The sequence below is a fragment of the Catharus ustulatus genome, chromosome 18 (genome assembly GCF_009819885.2).
Source record: "Catharus ustulatus isolate bCatUst1 chromosome 18, bCatUst1.pri.v2, whole genome shotgun sequence".
NCBI classification, from domain to species: Eukaryota; Metazoa; Chordata; class Aves; order Passeriformes; family Turdidae; genus Catharus; species Catharus ustulatus.
The window spans coordinates 6,847,411-6,872,694 of NC_046238.1; the positions used below are offsets into that span (position 1 = coordinate 6,847,411).

Below are 25,284 nucleotides of genomic sequence, written 5' to 3' on the forward strand. Positions count from 1 at the left end.
CTCAGGGAGCCCCGGCACAGCCCCGGGCGGGCCCTGGGGCGGCCCGGCCCGAGAGCCGCTCCTCCTCCGCCCGTCCCTCCCCTCCGTGCGCTGCCGGAAGGGTCCGGCTGGAAAAGTCGCCGCCTCTCCTCGGGCCCGGCGGCCCCGCTGCCGCCTCGGAGCGCCCGGGCCTCGGCCGCGGCTGTGCCCGGGGGGGCTGCGGACGGCGGCGGGGGCCGGCAGAACCGCGGGGCCCCGCGCGGGCCGTGCTGGACGGCAGCGGCAGCGCCCGGCCGGCGGCGGAGGGAGAACCGCGCTGCACCGCCCTGCCCGCCCCTTCCCGGCGCAGGCAGCGCCACGTCTCGGGCAGGAGCCGGCGCCGGGCGGGCGGCCCCAGGTCTGCGGCGGGCTGGCCGGGATGGGGGGCGGCTGGAGGGGCTGGGGGGGACCGGGGGCCGCTTCAGGCCGCGGGGCGCTCGGGGCTGCCGGGGAGCGGGGAAGTGCCCGGCCCGGCTCGGCTCGGCTCGGCCCGGCTCGGCTCGGCTCCGCGGGCTGCGGCCCCGGGCCTCCCGCTGCCTCTGCCAGTGCCCAGGGACGTGCCCGTGTCAGCCGGTGCCTCCCCGGTTTGTGACCCGGACCCGTTGTCGTCCTGGTTGTTCGTGTTTTAAGCAAAATCGGGGACTGTCGTACAGCTGTTTCGCTGTGGGGTTGTTGCTGTGTTCCTGTGGCGTGCCTACATCTGTGTGTGTGTGTGTGTGTGTGTGCGTGTGTGTGTCTGCCTGTGCGCAACACGGGGATACGAAAGGACTCTGAGGCCAAAATACTCTGCCGTTTAATGTTGGGAAGGAGTTGTACAGCAGGAAGCCATTCTTCATCACCGTGGTCATTTAAACCTGTTTTATGACCAGGACAACAAACCATCTCCTGTTGTCTGGATTTTGATAAGGTGTAAGGAGCCAAAATGTTACTTCTCTTTTGTCTGTAATTCCACTCGGTGACCTGTCATGTAGCATCTGTTTGCTGTACAGTGGCAGTTCTAGGAGTGTTATCGAAAGCTTTATTATACTGAAAATCTTTAAAAATTAGTAACAAATCACAGTGAAGGTATTCAGTTTTCTGTTTGGTGGAGGTTTCTCGTTTAGAAATGTGCTGCAGGTTTCTGGCTCCCTCACAGCTCACCTCTGTAAGGGTCACGTACATAACTGTGTTTTGTGTTTTCCTGTGTGCCCCGAGCTGTTTGCTGCTTCAGTAACATTTTGGAGGTGATGGTGGTTGTAGGGTGATCAGGGCAGTGTGGCACAGTAGCAGTTACACAAGTGCTCTCTGGAGATATGGAAGGAATGTTGCTCAAAATGTTTGTGTTCATGTAAAAATGCAGTCAAAATATTCCTGAGTTGACGTTCAGCTGCCCCCTCCTCCCCCCCAGAGGTTAGATCTGAATACCTGAAGAATCATATGCAAATTCCATAAACTGTGTTTGGAAATCCTTTTCTTGGCTGGCATAGGAGAAGGAGAATGTTGAGCTGCAGCCCAGGCCATGTTCTGACTGCCAACTTGTGCTGCAATGAGTAGTTCGGAGTCTGTACAGTGATTCATACTTGTTATTTTGCAGACAAGTAAACAGTAATGATGTAATTTAATATTAAAAAAGGAAATCTGAATTCCACACTTCACGAAGAGTAACCGCCCCCCAGCCTCCAACATTAATTTTAACAAAATATGTTGAAACTCATTCCTTTAAATTAAATATATGGTATATTTCCATGTGTATGGAGGAGGAGAATACTACTCTGATACTGGTTTTATTCTTAAAGCAGAGGCCAAAGAGATCTTTCCATTAAAAGGGACAATTATTTTAAATCAACTGTCTTGCTAAATATTAGTTGTTGCATCGTTCTGCAGTGTATATGTGCTACTAAAATAGTAAGCGTAAACAGATCACTTTTTATCCCCAACTCTGGACGCTTGGTTGTATTTCATTGTCTCTGTTGTTACTGCATGTCCTGGTGCTTTCTGTGAGCACTACTTTATTTTTAACTCATATTTTCAGAGCTCTAGTAAATGTAAATTCACTGTATTTTGTTTCTAGAGCATGCAGCTCCTTGGTGATTACAACTTTGGCTGCGAGCTGTTTCCATGATGTGGAGTTAGCAGCTGCCTGCTGCACACCAGCAGCTCTACAGCTCAGAACTGTGCTCCTGTGTGACATCTTGATGCTGTTCTTGCTGATGGAGAGAAACAGGACTTGGTAGTTCACTTGGTGGCAAATTGTTGAGAAGAAGAACTTTCCAGGGATCTGGATCATTTTTACCATGGACGACTCATCTGTCCAGCAGGATGTTTGCTTGGAGAGCAGAAGCAGTATTGGGGCTCCCAGCAGCTCTGAAGAACTTTTGGATTGTAAAGCCAAGTCACAGCTAGTTACTACAGATGAAATTAACAGTAAGTTATTTAATATGCACCAAATAATTTCCTGGTCTTAGCCAGGCTTTTATATAATCATCTGTGTTATTGTTCAGGGGAATGTTTTCCTTGAGGTCAGGAATTTCTTTTACAGCAGTTTTAAGCAAGTTTGGTGAAGTCTATAGCTCTGTGTGTATGTAAAACTGGTTTTTTTTAGCTGTAGAACTTTTTTTAAAGCAAAACCAAACTATTAACTACTGTCAGCTGTCAGGTGAGTATTTGTTGTTCAGAGTCTTGGTCTGTCTTCAGATAATGCTTCAGAGAGTCTACACCTGAAACTCTCTAGTATGATCAGTTCTGAAATGGCTGTTGCAAAGTAAGCTTATGACTGGAGTACTTTTCCTGGCAGAAGCCTAATAAATTAAATCACTTGGGCAAAACCCAAAATGTCTGGCTCTGCTTCCCTTTATGAAAGAGAGATCCTGGCATGTACTCTCCAATTTATCTCAAAGTAACTTTTATATGTAGACAAGCTCTGTAATAAAACAATCGTTTAGAGTCCACTATCTGAGTAGATTATAGAATCAAACTTTAGTTGGAAGGGAGCTGTGCAGGTTATCTGGTCCAACCTGCTGCACTGAGCACACCTAGTTCTGGTGCAAGATCAGGTTGCTCAGGGCCTTGGCCTTGTTGAATTCTTAAAGTGTCTGTAGAGGGACGTTCAGCAGCCTCCCTGCCCATTGCAGTATTTAACTGCTTTCATTGTGGAAGTATTTTCCCTGCACTGAATTGAAATCTCCATGTTTCCCTGCAGGAATGTGAGGATATGTTGGTGTATGAGGGTGTGGGAGTGGCTGGGTGGGGAGGTGTGTACATTGTGGTTGTGTAGATACACAAAAACACAGTGGTTCCTTGTGTAAAAGGAGGTGACGTGATGGGGTCAGTGCCTTCTGGTACCACAGGTTTGTCACCATGTCACAGGCAGCAGAGAGGAGGCCCTGAAGCTTTATTTGCTTTTCTTACACTGCCCATTATCGGTTAGGTGATGATTCATTCATCTTTTATGGAGCTGGAGATCACACGTTCCTGTCATCTCCTGTGTTGGACAATCGAATTGTGGCTCACAAATAGATAATTTGTCTTTCTACTTTTTTTATTCTAATTGCATCTCCTTGCCCATTGTTCTAAAAAGCTGTATTGACACTACTGCCTTTAAATTACTTTAGTTCAAGGAGTGTTTAGATTCTGAGTGTCTCCTGGCCTTAGGAAGTTGCCAGGAAATCACTCCTCCTGAATTTTGCTCCAGCATCCCTTTGGTATTGTGTGCATGAGCTATCTTATTTTTGGCTTCTTGTGACTATTCTTAGCATTGACACCTATTTTGAATTTGGTTTTGCCAATATTCTAGTTTTAAAATGTTAGTCATTAAAAAGCAGTCTTTCCTTCTGTCCTCCTTCACGTCCTTTTTGAACCCACCCCTTCCATCGTGCTTGCAATTGTTTTTGGGACACCAGGATGATCTAAAACAGAGAATGATCAAAGCTAAATGAAGATGTCCTATTTGAAAAAATGTAAACTCTGTTTAAAATTGAGAAACTGTTTGGGCCAGCTGGGAATCAGGATGGTGGATTCTCTCCCCCCAGAGCCCAGCTGCACATCAAAGAGCTGAATCATTCAGCTCAGGCCTGCATCTGCTGTGGCTTACTTGTAGTAGATTGCCCCTCAGAGTTCCTTACACTCAGTGTTTCATACTTCTAAACATAACAAGATTTAAAAACTCTGAAGTTTTGAAGATATTTTATGTGATGACTTTTGAGATCCTGCTTGAGGACAACATAGTAAAAAAAATGAAAATACTTGTTCTGGCCTTTTAAAGTAAAGACTCAAAAATCCTGTATGAAATTTGTCCTGCCATTGCTGTCAGTAGCAGTTTCCATATTCATACAATGTAAAGGCAGTAGAGCTGGCATTGTATTTGGGTGGAGCTATGAAGATGAATGAGGTGGCTTGAAGTGTAGCTCAGTAAAACTTTCTTTTCCAGCTACCAGTAATAACATCAACGAAGTGCCAAATGAAGAGGGAAGTCTGGAGGTAAACAGCAAAGTGGATGCCTGCCAGAATGGGCCAGAGTCGCTCTGCCCCGACTCTCCTGTGTCTTTTGATCCTACCAGCAGTGAGCAGGGTGAAGAGTCATCCCCAGGTGTGACTGGTTTCCATGACAGCCTAAGGAAGTCTCAGGGAACTAGTGCTGAGGGCATAGCTCTTAGAAAAGAAGCTTTGCAGTCTCTCAAACTAAGTCTTCCCATGCAAGAAACTGAATTGTGTAAGCATCTTTTATGGTGGTGCCCCTGCTTTCTTTTGCTGCATAAAGCTTTTTACTCTGAGCCTGGCTCTGGACTCCTGTAACATCATTTAAGCTTGAACTAAACTTCATTTTTGCAGTACACTTACTTAGAACTACAATTAATTTTCTTTCAGTAAACCACCCTCTGCTGCAGCTAAGGCATGTGCCTTACCATTTAAAACTGGCTCTTCGCTGGAGGGGAATTCACGCTTTCTGGGGCTGAAGCTATTCTAATCTTCTTGATTATTAGGAGTAACAGGTGACATAAAAAAAAAAAGAACAGCAGAACCAGGTGATTTTAAGCTAAGAAAAAAAGGAAAGGAGAAAAGAGCAATGGAGGTGGGAGAAGGGAAAGCCTTTATATTAAGGTGTCTAAGTCTTACCACAGGAAAGGTTTATTTGAGTTAATAAGAGGTAAGAAAATGTATAAAGGAAAGAATTTTCCACTACTTGTAGGGAATGAATGGACTGTGTAGTCTTGCTTAGTTTTATAATTTTAGTACTGTCAGAAATGCAGAACAGGTGAGATTAAATTTTTTTTTCTTGCTGTAATCTCTTGTCATATATCTGAGGAGGAGCTATAGCATTTGCAAACTGAGCAGTTGAAGTCCACAGGCTTAATCAGTGCTTACACAAGAATATATTTGAAGAGGGTCATTTGAGTTGCATGTCAGTGGGCTTTCCTTTTGTTCCTTGCTTAAGCATGAAGCATGTTGCTCATGGTAGAAGGGGCTTTTACCTTTGCATGCCTTTTGCCCGTGTTGGAGTTTGCTGTTTGACTGTGAAGATACCTTTCCCTTACAGGCTCAGCAGAGTCTTCACTGCCATTGGAAAATGAAGAACAAATCAGACTTCAGGCAAGAAGGCGTCTGGAAGAACAGCTCAAACAATACCGAGTGAAGAGACACCAAGAAAGAGTGAGTACCACACAACACATCTTCTAGATTGTGTTTTGTAGAGAAAAACTTGAAAGCTTTACCATTTCTGTGCCCTGAATTAAAATGTTCAGTAGTTTTCTCAAATGGGAGAAAGCGTTTTTTTTGCTGGACAGGCAAAATTCGGTTCTGTGACCTCATCAGTAATGTACCATTTTGTGCTACTAAAAATAGGGGAGGAAAAAACAGACACTAAACTTAAAGTAACCTAAATGTTCAAATTTGCCTATATTTTTCAGTTACCTTTCAGAGTCTCACACGAACATTTTCAACATTTATATACTGAAGCTTGGTAGGGTTGATTGCTGATATAATTTACCTGGTTTATGAAAGGATGTATGTTCAATATCAGTGTAAAAGTGTAGAGCTTTATATCTGAAGTTATGGCAAAATAAAAGTCTTTGATGCTATTTCAAAGTTAACATTCTGGAATTTATTGTTACCTCTTTGCTGCTTTTAGTCGAGTCAGTCCACATCCAAAACCCGTCCCTCCAGCACCCTGGATCCTGAGCTGATGTTAAATCCAGAAATCCTGCCAAGAGCCAGCACTGTAGCAATGACAAAAGAATACTCCTTTTTGCGGACCAGCGTTCCCAGGGGGCCAAAGCTGGGTAGCTTGGGACTTCCAGCATCCTCAAAAGAAAGAAGAAGCTCAAAATCTAAGGCCAGCAAGATCCGGTCCTTGGCTGACTACAGAACTGAAGATTCAGATGCTCGAAATGCTGCTGGGAATTCTGTGGCTACTGACTTACCTGGAGGGGCTCTGATGCAAAGCAGAAGTGGTCCAACATCAGTTGTTTCTGAGATCAGTCTGCCCTCTGATGTGGATGATCGAGCAGAGAATTCCTCCTTGGCAGGAGACAGCATTTCAGAGATTGACGGGAGTGAAGTGGGAATGAGGCTGGATGGAAATGAGAGCGACAGCTCTACCTACAGCAGTGTGTCAGGGAAAGGCCTGTATAGCAGTTTACAGAATGCAGAAGGCAAGCAGGATGCTCCATATACAATAAATGGCCAGAAGATACATCCTGAAGCAATGGGGCAATTTCCTTCCATCAGTGAGGTGCTGCAGGCTGCAGCAGTAGAGCATCAGGCCCAAGAGCAAGAAGTTAATGGAGAGGTACGGAGCAGGAGAGACAGTATTTCTAGCAGGTAAGAGTGGTCTATTGTTAGTTAATTGTATTTTCTTGGAATAGGCAGCCTATTACTTTTCCCTCCTACTAACTTTAGGTACAGTTTTAACTTAGACTGTGATTGAGTCTGTTAGGAGCTTACAAATTCTAAAAGAATCTGAGAGATCACTTGAGTACCTATTTACTAAGTATATCTTTAGAGAAGGATATTTTTGCCACTAGCTGTGTTAAATGTACTGCAAGCAGTTGCTTCTGTCTGTATAGAAAGACTTCATTCACTGAATCACTTGTGAGCCTTGGTCTGTAAAGTCTGGAAGTGTAGACTTGACTGTCTCAATGATATTTATTATTGTCCTTTTCCTAATCTATGCAGGTAGCTTTCAGACCTCACATAGTTAAGAAATGCCAGGAGTCTTGTCCTAGATATCTTACCCTCTTCAGCCCTTTGAGAATGAGATTTAGTCTCCCAAACCTGTGTGTATATGACAGGTATTAAACTGATTCAGAAAGCAAGTGCATGACTGGTGAAGCCCTTAACAATGTGTGCTTTTTATCAGTTGTCTGCAGATGCATGTTTTATACAGCCTACTTTTGAAATTACTTCCCCCCTGCTTTGTTGGAATAAAGTGTCATGCCCAGAGATGTTGAGGTGAACAATCAGTTGTTGATGATTATTCTGGCTTAGATTTATTTGTTATGGTAATGAGAGAAGATCTTTTTCTCCAGATGCCTTGGCTGTACAGCAAGGAATCAGTATAAGGAATCCCTTATGCCAAATATCTGTTCTTTGTTTTGCAGCAGCTGTTGGTATTTCTCAGACACACTAAAGCAGACAGTTATGAGAATAATTGTGGAGGTTTGTGATCCCATCATGTCCAGTTGTCTGCTTAAAATGGGATCTGAAAATACAGAATATGATGAAGTCAATGATTGCTCTTCTGTAAAATAACAAATATATGGTGCCACACTAGATTCTAGTTGCTGCAAGTACAGGAAACTAAAGTATAAAACCTTAGCATGAATATAATTTCTTTTTAACAGAGATTGTTACACTGTGTTGTGGATCTATCATAAAGCCATCAAAAATGTCCTACAATCTAAGCCACATGGAGTCTGAATACCTCTTGATTTCAGAGTCACTTTTCTTCAGCTAGATGAGTGTTGTATTCTAACCCTGTAACTGTGCTTGTGCTGTCTCTGTCTCCAGTGTTTCTATGGAAAGCTCCATCGCAGGAACTCATGACGAGATGTTGCAGGTTATGAAGGAGAAGATGAGACTTGAAGGGCAGCTAGAAGCACTCTCACTAGAAGCTAATCAGGTAGAAAATTAATTTGGAATTCTGTATTCAGCAAATCAAGATAATACTTTAATTAATTTTCAAGAACCTCTTGTTCATTGCTGGTGAATTGTGTTTTGTACAAACATTGTTGAATAAGATACTTTACAAGAGTGCTGTGGTGGGCTGACCCTGGCTGGATTCCAGGTGTCCACCAAAGCTGCTCTGTCCCTTTCCTCCTCAACTGGCCAGGGAAGAGAAGAAATAACAATGAAAGGCTAATGGGTTGAGATAAGGACAGAGTGATGGGGAATCTCAGCTCCAGAGCATGGGGCACCTCCTGCCCCTCCCTCTGCACTGACCTTGGTGTCTGCAGAGCTGTTTCTCTCACAGTTTTCTTTCTTATCTTTACTGTTGATCTTCTGCTATTTTTTTTTCACTTTCTTAAATCCCTCATCCCAGAGGCTCTGCCACTGTCACTGATGGGCTCTGCCTTGGCCATTGCTGGATCTTGGAGCCAGCTGGCCGTGGCTCTGCTGGGAAAGAGGGAAGTTTCTGCCAACTTCTCTCAGGGACCACCCCTTGTAGACACCCAGTACCAAAATCTTGCCATGTAAACTCAATACAGATGCTGAAGAGAATAAGTATAAAGTTCGTAAAGTCTTCAAAGATTACTTAAAAAAAAAAGGAAAAGTGGGGTTTCTGTATTTTTTAAAAAACAAATTAAAAGAGAAACAATAAATCTGGAGTGCAATGTTTTTATAAGTATTTTCTCTTTGTTTTAACTGGTGGTATACCACTTCAAATAGAAAGTGTTCTTCCTTAAAGTGTGGAAAATATGTGTTTTATAGAAAATCCTGGTGTGGTTACTGACATACAATGCTCTATATTTTGTATGTCCTTTCCTCTATTTTCTTTGACTATTTGAAATATCCAGTAGGTGAGGTGTTGCTTTAAAAAGAATTTTTTGCAAGCAAGTGGACTTTGCCTTATCAAAGCCATTTTGCTGGGCATCTTTTTTTAGTCAACCATTAATATATTTTCTCATGAGACTCCTGTATTTTGATTTTCTGGACACATTCAGGCTCTCAAAGAGAAGACTGAGCTACAAGCCCAACTTGCAGCTTTGAACATGAAGCTTCAGGCACAGATGGAGCACAGCCAAAACAGCCAGCAGAAGCAGGAATCCCTGAGCTCAGAAGTGGCCACATTAAAGCAGTCTTGCTGGGATCTGGAACGAGCAATGGCTGACCTGCAAAATGCCTTGGAAGCAAAGAATGCCAGTTTGGCTTCTTCAAACAATGATTTGCAATTAGCAGAGGAGCAGTACCAGAGACTCCTGCAGAAGGTTGAAGATATGCAAAAAAATGTTCTCACCAGAGACAGTACAGGTGGGATGATGTAAATGTCAGTCTTTAAAATCTGTTCTTCCAGAAATCATTTTGTTTCAACTTGATTCTGAAGTCCAGGAAGAAGAAGAAATTTAAACTTGTGTTTATTTGATATCATACTAATAAAATGGTCTGAATTTTAAAATATTTGGTTTTGATTTTCTGTCACAGAAGTGTCACAGTTTGCAAGCTGCCACTGCAAGCCTGGAGAGGGAGGCATAAATATTTAGTCCAGACAGTGGCCTAGTTGTTTTTTCGGAAAATTGTACAAATGCTGATTTGTAATGATGACTGTATGTGCCAGGACACCTACTTCCTTATGTTTAGTTAGTTCATATTTTATGCCTCTAAGGAGCTGTGAATGCTTACAGAAGTGATTCATTTAATTTACTTTTATTCTGCTTATGACTTGGTACTTTGGATTCTAGCACTTAGGCAGGAAAAACCAATCTTTATATAATTAGGCATACGTGCTTTTGTTCAACAACAAAGGAAAATTAGAAAAAAGTAAGAATATAGCAATAATCCTTGTAAAAGTGTGCATAGAAATAGCACATTGGGGTGTGTTAGTCCAAGTTCTTTATTTTTGTTTTTCTAGTTCATGACCTGCGACAGCAGTTGGCTTCCTTGCAGACCCAGCTTCAGAAGGTGCAGCTGGAACGGACCACACTGACCAACAAGCTGAAGGCATCTGAAACAGAAATCACATCTCTCCAAAATGTGAGGCAGTGGTACCAGCAGCAGCTGGTCCTGGCACAGGAGGCCCGTGTCAGGCTGCAGAGTGAAATGGCCAATATACAGGTATTGTGATTTATTGCATATGGGAGAGTTGAGAATCTCTTTTTTGTTGTTAGTTTTATCCACAGGACAACCTAGTGGCCTTCTACAATGGCCTCGCTGCACCAGTACCATGAAAGTAGGCTGAAATAAGGCAGAAACACAGTTTAAACTTTTTTTCTTTTCCTGGAACTCTAAAATTCTCCTGGTATTAATCTGTGATTTTTTCCCCTCCTTTAGGCTGGGCAAATGACTCAAGCAGGGATGTTGGAACATCTCAAACTAGAGAATGTGGCCCTGTCTCAGCAGCTGACTGAAACCCAGCACAGGTCCATTAAAGAAAAGGAACGTATTGCAGCACAGCTACAAAATATTGAGGTATGGTTGTAGATGATTTTCTTGAGGTGTGTTCTGTCTGGTTTGTGTATTTATGTTTTGCAAAACCAAGGGTATTCTGGCAAAGTAACATAGAATTCTTATTAATTGGTTCAAATCCGGCATTATAAAAGCAGTAAATATTTCAGAGCAAATAAATCTGCATGGAATTATGAACAAGAAGAGGGAAGAAGGCCGTATATTTCCCATTCAAAGGTGATACTTGCATTTTCAGTTCTGGTATTTGTTTTTAATTAAACTTTGAAGGCAAATGTAAATGTTGTCATTTGCCCATCCATGACCTTGTTCAAGAGGAGACTTAATTGGAAATTATCTAATACAGTAATGTCCTTTTTTAGGTGTATGAAATAACTCAGTAATCAGGTTTGTCCTTCCTTCCCTCCAGTAAGAAAAGTAAAATCTGAAGTGCAGTAAGGTCACTTCCAAAGCTTTTAGATCCTTAAATTCTCCTGGTTTTCAGTGACATTCCTGCTTCTGAGTCTCAAGGGAGAGTAAAGCAGCAGGTTAGTTGAAGCACCCTGTCTGCAGTGATACTGCAAAAGACTTGTGTAAATGACAGAACTGTTTCCTGAGTAGCTACAGCATCCAAGGAATCCCCTTTGGTTTAGAATTCCCCAAACAGCTTAATTTTAATAAAGATTCTTTGTCTTCAAGTCTTGATCATCAACTGAGAAAGGACAAGGTGTTATTTAATAGGAATTCACATTGTCACAAGTATGCAAGACATTCACTATTATTCTGAGGTGTTTTAAGTATAGGAATGAGTGACTTCAGTAAAGGCTTGTGTAAGGCAGACATCAGAATTATTTTTGTGTTTTTCCTCTACAAATTTTCTTGATAATTTACTTTTCTCTTTTACTATTTTTTTTTCTTTTTCCCTCTCCTTCCCCTCCATTGAAACTGTAGAAGTTGATTCCATGCTTTTTCTATGCAGGCTGACATGTTAGATCAAGAAGCTGCCTTCATGCAGATCCAGGAGGCTAAAACCATGGTGGAAGAAGACTTGCAGAGAAAACTAGAGGAGTTTGAGGATGAGAAAGAACAGCTTCAGAAAATGGCTGATTCTGCAGCAACATTGGAGCAAGAATTGGAACAGGTAGACTGTTCTTAATCAGCTTCCCGGGAATTCCACAGGAAATATTTGTTTGGCAGAAAAAGCAATAGTTAATAGATACTGAGCTCTAAATTTCTTTTTAAAACCTGAAAGATTGCTGCAAAATGAAATGTGTATTAAAGTCATTCTGTTGTGGGTACAAAAGGTGCACCAAAAGGCCTTTTTTTCAACCATGTCAGTAATAATACTTTTTAAAAATTTCATAACTACTGTCTTGCCAGATGCTGGGGTTCTTTTAGGATATCATTACATACATTTACATTTACAGAGCCCTGCTTTAACCTTGCAACCTTGTGCAGGCAGCATGTCAAGGGCTGCAGTGACATGAGTATGTGATACCTCAGTACTATATTCCATGTAATGATACTATAGTGTTATTAATGATGCTGAATTTACTGTGGACACATTCTCAAGTAAAACTTTTGAATACAGTGAATATTATGAATATTTTAGGTTTGTCATTGTGGTCATTGCTTAGCCTGTAAAGTAACAGATGCTGCTCAAGGCAGTCAATACCAATAACAGAGCAAATAGAAATGGCTTAGGAAAGCTAAAAAATATTTTCACCTTCTGGTATTTTCTCCTACAGGCTAAAATATTAATTATAATGCTTGATTTTGATTAGAGGTAAAGATAACCTTTGTTTTGAATTAATTTCATCTTAAAATATTTCCTGTCAGGTCAAGTTGACTTTGCATCAGCGAGATCTGCAGCTTGAATCATTGCAGCAAGAACACCTTGATCTGATGAAGCAGTTGACTCTAACCCAAGAGACACTGCACACCAAAGAGCAGTCCCTGGATGACCTGCAAACACAGTATGATGAACTGAAGGCCAGGCTAGAAGAGTTCCAGAGTGATGCTGCTTCTAAAGATGACACGATCCAGTATTTGCAGAATGAGAAGATTGTGTTGGAAGTTGCTCTGCAGGCAGCAAAAGCAAGTAAAGAGCAACTTGATGAAGGAGCAGCACGCCTTGGAGAAGATACAGAAGTAACATCACAAATCTTGGAGCAGCTGAAGCAAGAAATGGCAGTCAAGTCAAGCCAGGTAATGATCTTTCTGAAATCTTACCAATTTTAAAACACAGTAATTTGGAGTACAGGTCACAGTTTGGGAAATAATTTTATAATGTGTTCTTTTCTGTGGCACTGTGGGCACTTTCCTGTGCAGTAATTTGGCTTCCAGTGTGGTGATCTGGTGAATGCATTTTTGTATAAAATGTATTGTTATCTAACCATTGAGATGCTTAGTCAGAAGCAGCATCCTTGTTAGATTAGGCAATTGTTACAAATCAGACAGATATGCTCACTGAAGAAATCAGCTATAATATGACATTTGGCACATAAAGCAATATTTGCTTTTTCCCCCTCTGGCAGGTGGAAAATCTGCAACAAGAAAATGCCAGCCTCAAAAAACAGCTTCAAAAAGTAAAGGAACAGTTCCTGCAGCATAAGGTAAGCAAAAGTAAAGAAATTTCAGAGACATAAACCCAAGGAACATACTTTTTACATCAAAGGCATATACTTTTGGGGAGGTTGTGAGGATATTTAAATTTATTTTTTGTATCACAGAACTTTATGCCATTAAAATGCAGAAACTGTATAACTTACAGTTGACTTTCTATCTGCAGCTAATGTAAAAGCTGATCCACCAGCCAGTTCATGTTTTGATAGGGCTTCGGGGAGTTTGCCAAATGATCCACCATAGAAAATCTCTCTTGGGTTTGTCGATTAGGTTTGCTTTTGGAAAAGAACTTGGAAATCCCCAAGTGTTGTAATTTCCTTCCAGGTTTGAAAAATCATAGTTGCTTCAGTAATTAGATGGTAAATAAGTGCTTTACTGCAAATTTTATTCTGAATTTACACAGTTTTGAAACAGTAATTTGAAATGGATATGTCATTAGTGTTCCACATATATGTGTCTCATTTATAAGGTGGCACCATTAATTTGCTGCTTGATTGCTTATTAACCTAACATCAAAGTTTGTTTTAGCTATGTTTAAGTTTGAGAAGGCTGTTTAAACTGTCAGTTACAGTTAAGTCCTCTTCTCATAGCAGAAGTTACTAATTGCGTGCATGGGATGGTTAATTTTTTACAATTAGTTTGGTTTTTAAAAATGGCACATAATTAATGCAATTTCCATGAAGAATATGAAGAAGAGTGTCCCTTACTGCAGAGAACACTGAGGTGTTTCATTTAATGAACTGCTCATATGAACTGTTATTTGATATCTGAGCTTGCATAAACGCCTTTGAACCAGAGTAAATATCTTACAGAAGCTGATGCTGGTTTGTATGACATCCCCACCCCTCAAACTAAAAGAATATCAATAAATACTTTCTCGTAAATTAGTCAAAAATTTGCAAAGCTGAAACAGAAGTGACATTGTCCTCTTGAAACTCTTGTGTGCAAGGTCATGGTGGAAGCCTATCGAAGAGATGCGAGTTCCAAGGACCAGCTCATCAGTGAGCTGAAAGCTACAAAGAAGCGGCTGGACTCGGAACTGAAGGAGGCGAAACGAGGGCTGCTGAAAATCCAAGTTGAAAAACAGTCACTCGAATCTGAGCATTCAAAACTACAGAAGGAAATATCTCAGGTTCACCAGCAGATGGTGGAAATAGAAAATCACCTCCAGTCGGTGCAGAAAGAACGAGATGATATGGAAACACGCCTGCAGGTATGGAAGGTGGAAGGCTTTGAACTTGGAGAGTGTTACATCCAGGATACACACAGAATGACTACCTGCAAGTTAATGTTCTTGGTTATATATTTAAAATAGTCTAGACATTTCAATATATACCTACCAAAATTCTATAAATGCATGACTGCTTAGTAATGCCTCATGTAAGTAAGTGCAGGAGTGGTAGAAGACTGATGTGGAAGCAGTTTCCTTGGTCCTAAAGTGAACTGCAAAATCCAAGCACTTGTTCATCTGTGTTAAGATGGAAAAATTAGAGAGGGAATAAAAGGGAAAGAGAGTATGGAGAACTAGAGAGCAATTTATATTTAGAGATGGAAGTAATTTTGAAGTTTCATGATTTTTCTTTTATAATCAAACATACACAGCAAACATGCTTTTCTTCCTATGCTCACGGGTCTTCTTTTCCTTCCTGTTAAGTCTTTGCAGTTTGATAAGGAACAAATGGAATCTCTTGCTGAGGCAAATCAGGCATTAAAACAACAAGTAGAACAAATGCAAGAGGAAGCAAAAAAGTAAGTTTTCTTCTAGCACAGACAAAAGAATACAGCATTTGGTTTTCATATTTGGCTTTCAGATGGGTTTTGTTGGGTCATGTGAAAAATTAATCTTGTAGTACTATTTGTCAAGCAGCTTTTGTTTTTACCTGTTGTTTTCTTCTCCTTTCACACCAGGGCCATTACAGAGCAGAAACAGAAAATGAAGCGTCTGGGGTCAGACCTGACGAGCGCTCAGAAAGAGATGAAAGCAAAACACAAAGCCTATGAGAATGCAGTCAGCATCCTCAGTCGGAGGCTGCAGGAATCTCTTACTGCAAAGGAATCTGCTGAGGCAGAGCTGAGCAAACTAAAGGCACAAATTACTGATGGTGGGAATGACCAGATTGCTCAGGTATGCAGATGTCCTGTGACATTGTACAAAGACAGAGCTATAAGTCCTGAAATACTATTTCATCCTGAAGTGATGAAAATATTTGGAAAATAAAGCTAGATAAAAAAATGGTGTTAGAGTTCTGAGCACTGAGAACTTCTTTAACTATATTTGAGAGAGGTGATTTGGTAAACTAGATTTACTGATGAAATTTTTATTGTTGGTTGTTTTTTTGGTAGGATTTTTATATTTTTTTTAATGGTTAGTATCTGAAGATTTTCCAAAATTCTAGCTCTTACTGCTTTTTTTTCTTTGACAACTAAAAGTTTTTCAAGGTAGCCATAGCTTATTTATATATGTTAGGCCTGTAATAAGAAAATTAATTTACTGAGGGAAGCTCCAATTTCTTGAACCAATGGAGCAAGATATCAAATACCAAATACACCAACAGCAGTAGCTGGATGCAAAGGTGGAAAGCTCTGAGCAAGACCTTTAAATTAAATACTAGCACCTCATTTCATATTTGCTAGAGAAAAGCAGGCTTTTTTACCAAAGCAGAAGTGACTCCTGAAGATGGGTGATGCACTAATCATGTGTGACCCCTTTGTCTTTAGGAGAAGATTCAAGCTCTGAAGACAGAACTGCGAGCTGTGAGCAGCAGTAAGTTGATGCTGGAAAAAGAGTTGCAAGAAGTGATTTCACTGACCAGCCAGGAGCTTGAAGAATACAGAGAGAAAGTGCTGGAACTTGAGGATGAGGTGATTGCTTGAATTTGCTTGGTAGATGGGCATATGACAGTAAAAAGTGCCTGAGAGACAGGGAAAAAATTTCAGTACCAGAATTTTATTACAACTGTGGAGAAAATCAGAATCGTGGATAGGAAACATCATGTCTGTGCTACTTGCAAATTTTGTTGCCTTGTGCTGGTTCTTTGTGGTTTCATGAGTCATTGTCTTATAGAGAAAGAGGATGAGAGGGAAGTGGTTCCTGTATTAGATACCAGCTGTGTCTGGTCATGAGACAGTGAGGATGTGTGAATCATTAGCTTTTGGAACTGCTGGGGGTCATGGATGGTTTCAGTTGTAGAGTGGCACCAAAAAATTAAATATATATATATATATATATCAGCTACTCTGGATCTGCTCCTGTATTCTTCTTTCTGCATGCATTTTAGTTTTCCAACGGGAAAAAATACCAAAGTGAACTTATTTTTTAATGTTCATTTAAAAAAGAAAAGAAAAAAGAAATTCCGCTCTGGAAAATCTAAAGGCTTAGTGTGTTTAACTCACAATTTTTTTGTGACAGTAGCCTGCAGCTGTTTGTTTATGTTTGATTTGTCTTTTTCTTTGACTATAGCTTCAGGAATCTAGAGGCTTCAGGAAGAAGATAAAACGTTTAGAAGAAACAAATAAAAAGCTGGCCCTTGAACTGGAACATGAACGTGGAAAACTTACAGGTCTCAGCCAGTCCAATGCTGCTTTGAGGGAGCACAATAATATCCTGGAAACAGCATTAGCAAAAAGAGAGGCAGACTTGGTACAACTGAATCTACAGGTATTTGACTTTTTGATGTAATAAAAGGAATTGGCTCATACAATACAAAGTTGGTGCATTTATTCCAGCTCTGGGTTCCCCGTGTGTTGCATAATAGCATCAATATGGGGGTTGAACAAGAGATCAGAAATGGGGCTTGGCACTAAATAGAGTTTTCTTTAGAAATAAAATTAATAAAATTGCACTACAATATTTGCAATAGTGAAAGTGTAGATAGTTGGAACATAAAAATCCATTTGTGTTACATATGGATTCATTGAGGTAAACAATTTTTATTCCAATACATTAATGTGGACATAGGCAATGAGCTACCATTTAACCATAGCTACTTGTAAGGTTGAAGGTACTGTGTGGAAAGGGTGATCAGTGAACAGCAGAGAGTTGTTCTGCAATCCCTGCAATGGCTTGTGTTTGTATTTCCTCTACTTCCAGTGAGCCCACACAAAATGTGCATTTGTTTTTGTGATGTGTTACAGGTTCAGGCAGTCCTAAAGCGGAAAGAGGAGGAGGATCAGCAAATGCAACAACTTATTCAAGCTTTACAGGCTTCCCTAGAGAAGGAAAAGTTAAAAGTTAAAGACCTTCAGAAGCAGGTAATGCTCATCTTTTATTTATTTACAAAGTGATTTGAAGGTATTTTAAAAGTATCTTGACATGAAATCTGTTTTGTAAGATACTGCTTCCTGCAGGGGATCTGTCACAACAGCCAGTGGCTGAAAGATCATTGGATGCCTTCTCTGTTAAGTCCTGTGTTAAGCTCCCTTTATTATTCACCTGTAGAGACAAAACAAAGTAAAATTGTATCTTTTTGTCCTGTTAGGAAGCAGCAGCCAAGGCGGATGCAGCCCACAACCGGCGACACCACCGGGCAGCGATGCTCGAGCTCAGTGAGATCAAGAAGGAGCTCCACGCCAAAGAGCTGCTGGTCCAGGCCCTGCAGGCTGAGGTGGACAAGCTGCAGTAAGTAAATGTCTCAAAAAGAACAGTAAATCCTCTGAAAAAGCCATACATAGTGGATTTTTGATTTTGCTCCTTTGGGGTGGGTTATGTTGAATGTTCCCCAGCAGAACCTGACCACAAGATGTTTGTTTGGACTCTGAGCAAATACCTGCATTTTTCTCTCTTTATAATTCAGTTAGACCTGAGGTACACTGTTTTTAGGCTTTACTATCTGCTTTTGTTTCACTTTCACCACATACTTCTACTATTTCACATTGCTAGTAAGGATTAACACTTTATATATCTCCTATAATTCTTTTTACTTCCCTGAGGAGCTGCATAGAGTATTAATTTGATTATTGACTATGTTCCACAATGTATTCAAATTCAGTTTGCTTGTATATAAAATTGTTTCTTAAATTATAAGAAATTATCAGACCTACATGAAAATTGATATAAGCTTAACCCTAATACTCCAAAAACAAAGCAAAATTGCTGGCAGGGTTTTTTTTGGTTTTTTTGCTACATAATATGTCATTTGTAATTGGACTATTACCAGTGCTCAAGAATTTAGTAATTTTTTTCAATATTCAATATTTATACATGTCTTTCATGAAATCTTATTGTGATTTAACTCTTGCTCTATGAATGTGTTGGCAAAGCCTTTAGTCAAAGCTGTAATTAACCAAGTTCCATGTACTTCCAAGTCATGTAATTTATAGTTAACTGGCTAATTCAGTGAAGTTCTTGTTTTAAAGAACAGATTGAGCAACTGCTGTGTCTGTTAATCTTGCTGTGCAGGGTCGAGGATGGAAAACATTCCCAGGAGGTATCTCAGTTTCAGCAAGAGCTGGCAGAAGCCAGATCTCAGCTCCAAGTTCTGCAGAAAAACCTGGATGACAAACTTAGTGAACAGCCTCTAGTAAGCCAAGAGGTAAAAAGTGAACACTTAACTGTGTTTATCTGTATTTCTATTGCATTGTATGACTTTGTCTTTAATTCAGCATATTTAATAAAGCTTTGCTAGGTTTTCTTACGAAAGTTTTAATTCTATATAGAAGACTATATATTGGTGGATTTTGTGGTTGATTGCACCTGTAGATAAGTCCAGTGATGATTTTTTTTTTTCCCCATCCCTGGCAGGTGGAAGACCTGAAGTGGGAAGTAGAACGAAAAGAAAGAGAAATTGAAACACTTAAGCAGCAGCTGGACATGACTGAACAGCGCAGCCACAAGGAGTTAGAAGGGATACAAGTTGTCTTGCAGGTATTTAATTGAGCCAATTCTGATGGATTGGAATTTTGATTGCTGTAGGGGAATAATTAAAAGAATAATTTTATTTTTTAAAAGCATGCTTATACTTTTTTTCTGAATTTTTATTCTGACAGTGCTGTTACCTTTGTATTTCTTCAATCTTTAGGCCATTAAGATAGGCTACTGACTTTCTTTGAACCTAAACTCTGATTTTCTGCCATGGCAAATTTGTTTCAAACAGTAATGTTGTGTGTTGTTTTTTCCCTCTAGTTTCCTCTGGAAACTGAAAATATTATAAGAACATTAGTTGGCTGTAATTTTTATGCCGTTTCTCTACATCACAGTGATTCTCTTCCCACTTAGAACATCAAGACTGAGTTGGAAATGGTGAGGGAAGACCTGTCAGCAACTCAGAAGGATAAGTTTATGCTGCAGGCTAAAGTGACTGAACTGAAGAACAGCATGAAGTCACTGCTGCAGCAAAACCAGCAGCTGAAGTTGGACCTGAAGCATGGCAAGATGAAGAAGGTATTTAAATAGGAAGAACACATTGTAAAGTACAGGAAAATTCTCTGCTAATGCTCTTGAATAACCCAACATGAATGTGCCTGTGATTCCTGCTCTGTAGTGCAGATGTGCACCAGTGGCATGATGTGAGACTCTTTCTAGGTGGGAAAAATTATATTGATGAAATAACCTAATTGTGTTTCTGACTCTCCATTTTTTTCCTTTAACCAGAGGAAAGAACTGAAAGGAGAGAATAACTCTTCCAATCCTGTGACTCCAGTCAAGATTCCTGATTGTCCAGTGCCTGCTGCCTTGCTGGAAGAACTGCTGAAACCAACAGCTGTGAGCAAGGAGCCTCTGAAGAATCTGAACAGCTGTCTCCGGCAATTAAAGTATGGGCTGTTACTTTAAACCATATTAAAGAATATTAAAAATGTTGTCAGGAAACCAGCTGCCACCATGAGGAAAAAAGGATTTGTACAATTAATTCTTTATTGGGACTAAATTTAGGACAGTAGGATGGTCTGTCATTGTAGGTGCTCACTTATATGGTCATTACCATAGTGAAAGAAGACTTTACAATAAACTAAAAATGTCCATCCTAGATTGTGCACAGCAGAAAAAATCAGAAACAGCTAATAATGTTTTTGCATAATAATAAGCATATTGTATTTGTTTTGCTCTCAAAGGAGACCCTTCCTAAGCTTCTTGTAGATTTTTTTCTCTTGTATAGAGCTATATCTTAGTCTTGGAGTAGGTATCAAGAATCAGAAAAGTGATTTTTTTGGACTTGCATTTAGCAGTTTGTTTTCTGCTTGCTAATTTTTACTTTTTTCATTCTCAATACATTCAAAGGCAAGAGATGGACAGCCTCCAGCGCCAGATGGAGGAACACACCATTACAGTACATGAATCAATGTCTTCATGGACTCAGATTGAGGGCAAGTTAATGGACCTTACTTCTACAAGTCCTACAACTGCATCAGACCAGCAGGAGACTCCTACTGCAGATGAAAAGAAGGAGAATTGTAATGTTAGTGACAAGGAAGCTTTGACACTATAACCTCCTTATCAGTTGTCTTTCTTCCTATTGCTTTAAGTATATAAACAAATCTTTATAAAATTTATTTATTTCATTTTTTAAATGGTGTTCAGAGTTGTGCTTTTGCCTATAGAAGCAAAGGGCACTGATTTGAGAAACTGATGGAATAGTAAATGTAGAATGTGCTATTCTAAGGGTTTGTTTGAAACCTTGCCATAACAATTCTGTCATGTTGGGTACTGCCAAGTAGTGAATCTGGCTCATTTGAGGGTTTAGTAAGAGATTCAGATGAAGGTTTAAAATGAGGTCAAGAGGAGCATCTGGTTTCAAGTATGTAATTGTTCAATCTGGGTGAGTTTGTTAAGGAATTACTGTTAATTATGTAACATCTAGGTTTTCTTGTTTGAGTTTGGTTTTTTGTTTTTTGGGTTTTTTTAAATTTGTGGGAGGAGGATGTATTCTTTTCCCCCATCTTGGGTTGTAGCCAAACTACAGAGAAAAATAAGTTCTTCTCATGTTCAGCCATTAGCAGTGGTTGAGAACTGGATATGCTGAGTATTCTCTTGTCCCTCCTATAATCTCTTATTCTTGAAATTCAGATTACAGGTATCTGTATTTGAAGGAAAAGAATTTATTGTAAGCCATTTCCAGTTTTGAAGATGACCTCTGACCTATAGCAGAAGAAACAAGACTGTAAAGACAAGCAATGCAGACCAGTTGGTATCTTTGGCAGATTTGCCCGGGATGTTTGCTGATGTTTTTCTCTTACAGTCACAGGCCAGTAGTGAGCTTTGCTTCACTGCACAAATACTTTGCACCTTTTTATTTCAAGTTTTGAAGTAGACACCCATTAAAAAGTATGTGTGTAAAATATATATATATATATAAGAAAAAAAATCATAATTTTCTGACTTTGAATATCTGGTTTAATATGCTTATATACTGTAAGTTAAGGCTACAATGAGGGGTTTTGTTACTGTCATTGTTTTAAGGTTATGTTTAAGTTTGCTTTTCTTTGACATACTGTACAAATGGCTTAGGGAAAATGAGCTCCTGAAGCCAGAGCTTTTAGAAATGTAATTATTTTTACTTTAAAAGACATAATTATAATGCCTATAAAATTATTATTTTTAATAGCTTTATCTTCTCCCACACACTTCCTCTACTTTTTGCACCCTCTATTCCAAGGTATCCACCGTGAATGGAAGTGTTGGTACTGTGGCAGCCCCTCTGCAGAGCACCCTAAGTTATTTTTAAAGCAGCTCATTTTAGTTTCCTTCATCTTAGGTCCTGTTGTTCCATGTGGCTCATAGTGCAGTGATAAGCCAGCCCTCTCCTCACTCTAAAATTCAGTGTTCAGCTATTTGGAAGATGTAGTGGCAACTCATGTACTAGAATGTTTTTGTCCTTAAAACATAAAACAAGTCAATTATATCCAGTTTAGTGTTTGCAAAAAAAATATCTATCAAGTACAAGTGGATTCAAAGGCTGGAAAAAGAATTCCAGTTTATGTATTCTTCCAGAAGAAAAGAGGCTGTCACTGTTTGTGGGTTTGGTTATTGCAGAGGAGGGGGAAGGATATTGCATTTTGTTTAGCAGTAAGGTGAAAAATAAATAAACAAACAAAACTCCCAAACCCACCTATATTTATCCAAAGTCTGATTTCTCGTAACTACCACTTCAAGCTCTAGTCCAATTGAACACTTTGTACTGTAAGAGTTTTTACTGAATGATTTCATGCCCTGCAGCTACTGGATTTTAACTTAGATTTTACTGGAATCAAAGTCAAGTGATGCTGACAGCAACAGGTTTTGCAACTGGTAAAGGAAGAAATGCATTGATGTGGCATTAGGTGCCCATCAGAAGGATTTACCAAACAATTCAAAGCCAAAAGCTTTATAAACTAGATTAAGACATGTCTGCACATTGCTGCAGTCTACTTTGTAGAGTAAATGGTACTGATTATCTCACTGTTGTCATGTTCTTGAAGTTGCCTGTATATTAAGCTCAAAGAAGAAAAAAACCAAACTACAGTATTGTTAAAGAAAAAAATGAAACTGTAATGAATAATATATTCAGTACAAGAAAACTACCAAATGTCCAGGATTTGAAATACTGCCTGTGCAGTGTTAATGTTGCTGTTCACTTCATTAAAGACATTGCCTACAGTTCAGAATCCACTATGTTCTAATCTGTTAGTTTGGCAGTGGTTGTATAGATAAAGGTTTTATCTGGCATCAAAGCAGCCAGAATTGTTAGAACCTTCCTAGTTGTTCTGAATGTCAGCTCTCTTTTTTGTGTTCGTTCTACATCCTGCTGCAGTTTCTCACTGGCTCCTGAAGACATCTGAGCTTGCACAGTCAAGTAGCCTTAGATGTGTGTTTTCCTTTCCAAGGTGAGGGAGCTGTTGTGGATTAGGTTCCTGCATTGACCCAACTGCTTCTTGGCAGTACCTGAACACTGGGTGTTGCCCTGTTATATTCACCATGTGCTTTTTCTACAAACAGAAACGCCATGTCATTTACTTAAATGAAGGACAGTGAGACTTTTGAGGGTCTAAATCTAGTGAGGTACTAAGTGAAATTACAGAAGTCAGTGGGAAGTCTTCTAGAAGGAGCATGCAGTGTGTGATAAAAGCAAGGCCTTTTTGAAGCTCATCAGCTGTGTTTTTAATGACCCAGAGAAATAGCTGCTGCTTTATTATAAAGCCTCATCCTGAGGCTGGGCATGCTCAGTCCACAAAGCTTTAGGTCTGCTGTCTAGGCAATAAAATAACTTAGTTGTAGGAATGAAAATTGTCTCCCCTCTGCCTGTCACAGCACTGCCAAATAATCAGGAGAATCTGCAAAATAATCTTTAACATTTATTTTCCTTTTTCAAGTACTGCAATAGAATGTATTTTCTGTGTGTCTTCAGTGGTTGCTACATACTAAACCAAATCTAGTTAATGAAGGAGAAATGTCATTGCAATGTGAGAATGTTCCCTGGTGCTGAAGGCTGGTAAATGGTGCAGCATTATTTTTTCAGATGCTGTTGAGTTTTTGAGGGCTCTTGAATAACTGTGTGTGTAAAAAAAAAAAATCACAACAAAGACCAGCAAATCCTACAACAGAATAAAATGTCACTGAGTCTCTGGTATTGCTGAATATTGCATAATGCTCCATTCCACTGTCTTCCAGATTTCTTGGAAATATTTGTGCACTGTATTGGGATCAGCTTGAGCCCCCATCCACTCATGCAATGGGAGGATCTGATCCCATACTGTTTATTCAGGCAATATCCTAGCAGAAATCTATGAGAGTTTCATGTGTAAAGTAATATCCAGGATGAATGTTCTACTGATCATATTGTCATGGATTAGATATTCCTCCTTAGGGGAGAGAACTGCAGTGGCACAGCTATTTTAGTGTTAGCTGTGACAATATCAAAGGTGTGCTGGGGAGAGGTAGTATTACCAATATAACTTTACCTTAAAGATGACAAATTCACTCCTGGTGATGCAGAACCTTGTGATGTACATTTTATTAACTTGGCAGCGAAAGTGGGAATAGTTGCATGTGACTTGCTGTGACCAGAGCCTTTAAGTATTTTCCTGTGAAAGCAATTGCTGTCCAGAGGAATTACTAATGCTCATCAGCTGTCATCTGATCACTCTGCCTCCTACTAATGAGCAACATGAGTCTTGGGCAGCCTCATTTCCAATACAGATGCACAGATTTTTAGGGGAGGGAAAGATGTTCTGGATATTGTAAATGAAATGGTTCTGTTTCATGTATGACATTCAGTAATGTCTGCTTAGGCTGTATTTGTAAAGATAGAAGTTAATAATTCCATGTTCTTGAAGAATGGATAACCCAGGGGCTGGAGGAGTTACACTATGTACAATTAATGTTTATGATCATACAAAGCATGTTGATTATAAAAATTATGTGCATAGGGATTCCTTTAAAAGTTTTGTGCAATAAACTATTTTTGCTAAAGGGCCCCATGTTGTTTCTACTTTGAAAGACTTACCACTTTCGCTTTGGTTTCGGGTAGTAATTTTTATGTTGGGATCCTGAATATGCTGTATAGCCACCTTTAAGGGGAAAAAAGAATCTTTTGAAATACAACATTATTGTGTATTGATTTTTCCCACATACAAACAATGAAGTTTAGATTTCCATTATATTTTATTTTTCTCAGCTGAACCTCGTCAGGAAAGAAACAATTCCTTGGTCTGAATTTGTCAGCCTGTGGTTTGAGTGTACAAAATAGAACAATGCAGAAATGTCATCTTCATTCTAATTTAGCCAACTGCAATGACGAGGAGAGAAATTCCTGTACATTGCTTTCAATACTAATCAGTGCGAGTTAACGCGATTCTATTTTCTTCTTTAAGGACAACAACTTAAACCAGCAAGTGCCTGCACTGCACATAGCAGAGGTGCCTGTAGCCTGAGGCAGGAATTTGCACTTGCTGGAGGGCTGGTTCACACCTGTGCAGGGAATTGTTTCCTTCTCATGCACTAGAGGCTCCTTCTCGGTGGCTATCTCTCACGGCTTACCGAGACTGCAGCATTTTGGGGTTAATACCCGGACGGAAGCTTTGTAAAGAGCCTGTGGCAGTGCCCGTGTTCCCGGGGCTGGCGGCGGAGCACAGGACAGGGTGCAGTTCAAACCCTGCCCG

The 25,284-nt window shown here is 40.0% G+C and overlaps 1 protein-coding gene and 1 long non-coding RNA gene across 3 annotated transcripts; one reads left to right on the forward strand and one right to left on the reverse strand.

The window, feature by feature from the left end:
- The first annotated feature begins 290 nt into the window (after positions 1–290).
- Positions 291–24,598, forward strand: GOLGA3 (golgin A3). 2 transcript variants are annotated; one of them, XM_033076094.1, is made up of 24 exons: positions 291–376; positions 2,069–2,421; positions 4,424–4,705; positions 5,531–5,643; positions 6,122–6,813; positions 8,002–8,113; positions 9,156–9,462; positions 10,061–10,263; positions 10,480–10,617; positions 11,570–11,731; positions 12,430–12,798; positions 13,128–13,205; positions 14,165–14,428; positions 14,870–14,964; positions 15,124–15,340; positions 15,934–16,077; positions 16,676–16,873; positions 17,350–17,466; positions 17,694–17,833; positions 18,614–18,746; positions 18,956–19,078; positions 19,430–19,594; positions 19,805–19,965; positions 20,429–24,598. In XM_033076094.1, exons 2-24 carry the CDS (start codon positions 2,292–2,294, stop codon positions 20,634–20,636), a joined length of 4,551 nt encoding a protein of 1,516 aa, XP_032931985.1. In that variant the 5' UTR covers positions 291–376; positions 2,069–2,291; the 3' UTR covers positions 20,637–24,598. The 2 variants fall into 2 exon arrangements, with proteins under 2 accessions (XP_032931985.1, XP_032931986.1); XM_033076095.1 differs by having other exon boundaries at positions 4,424–4,582.
- Positions 17,542–25,246, reverse strand: LOC117004922. Its single transcript, XR_004419709.1, has 3 exons — positions 25,163–25,246; positions 24,630–24,693; positions 17,542–17,647 (listed from the first exon to the last, which is right to left on the reverse strand). It is a non-coding gene; the product is annotated as an uncharacterized LOC117004922 (long non-coding RNA).
- Between the last annotated feature and the right edge of the window lie 38 nt (positions 25,247–25,284).

Bases quoted from the DNA above. Each gene is read 5' to 3' on its own strand.
- GOLGA3 (XM_033076094.1), top strand. From the start codon at position 2,292: ATGGACGACTCATCTGTCCAGCAGGATGTTTGCTTGGAGAGCAGAAGC. The intron at 15,341-15,933 runs GTATGCAGATGT...CTTTGTCTTTAG, and splicing joins GGAATGACCAGATTGCTCAG to GAGAAGATTCAAGCTCTGAA. The intron at 19,966-20,428 runs GTATGGGCTGTT...ATACATTCAAAG, and splicing joins AGCTGTCTCCGGCAATTAAA to GCAAGAGATGGACAGCCTCC.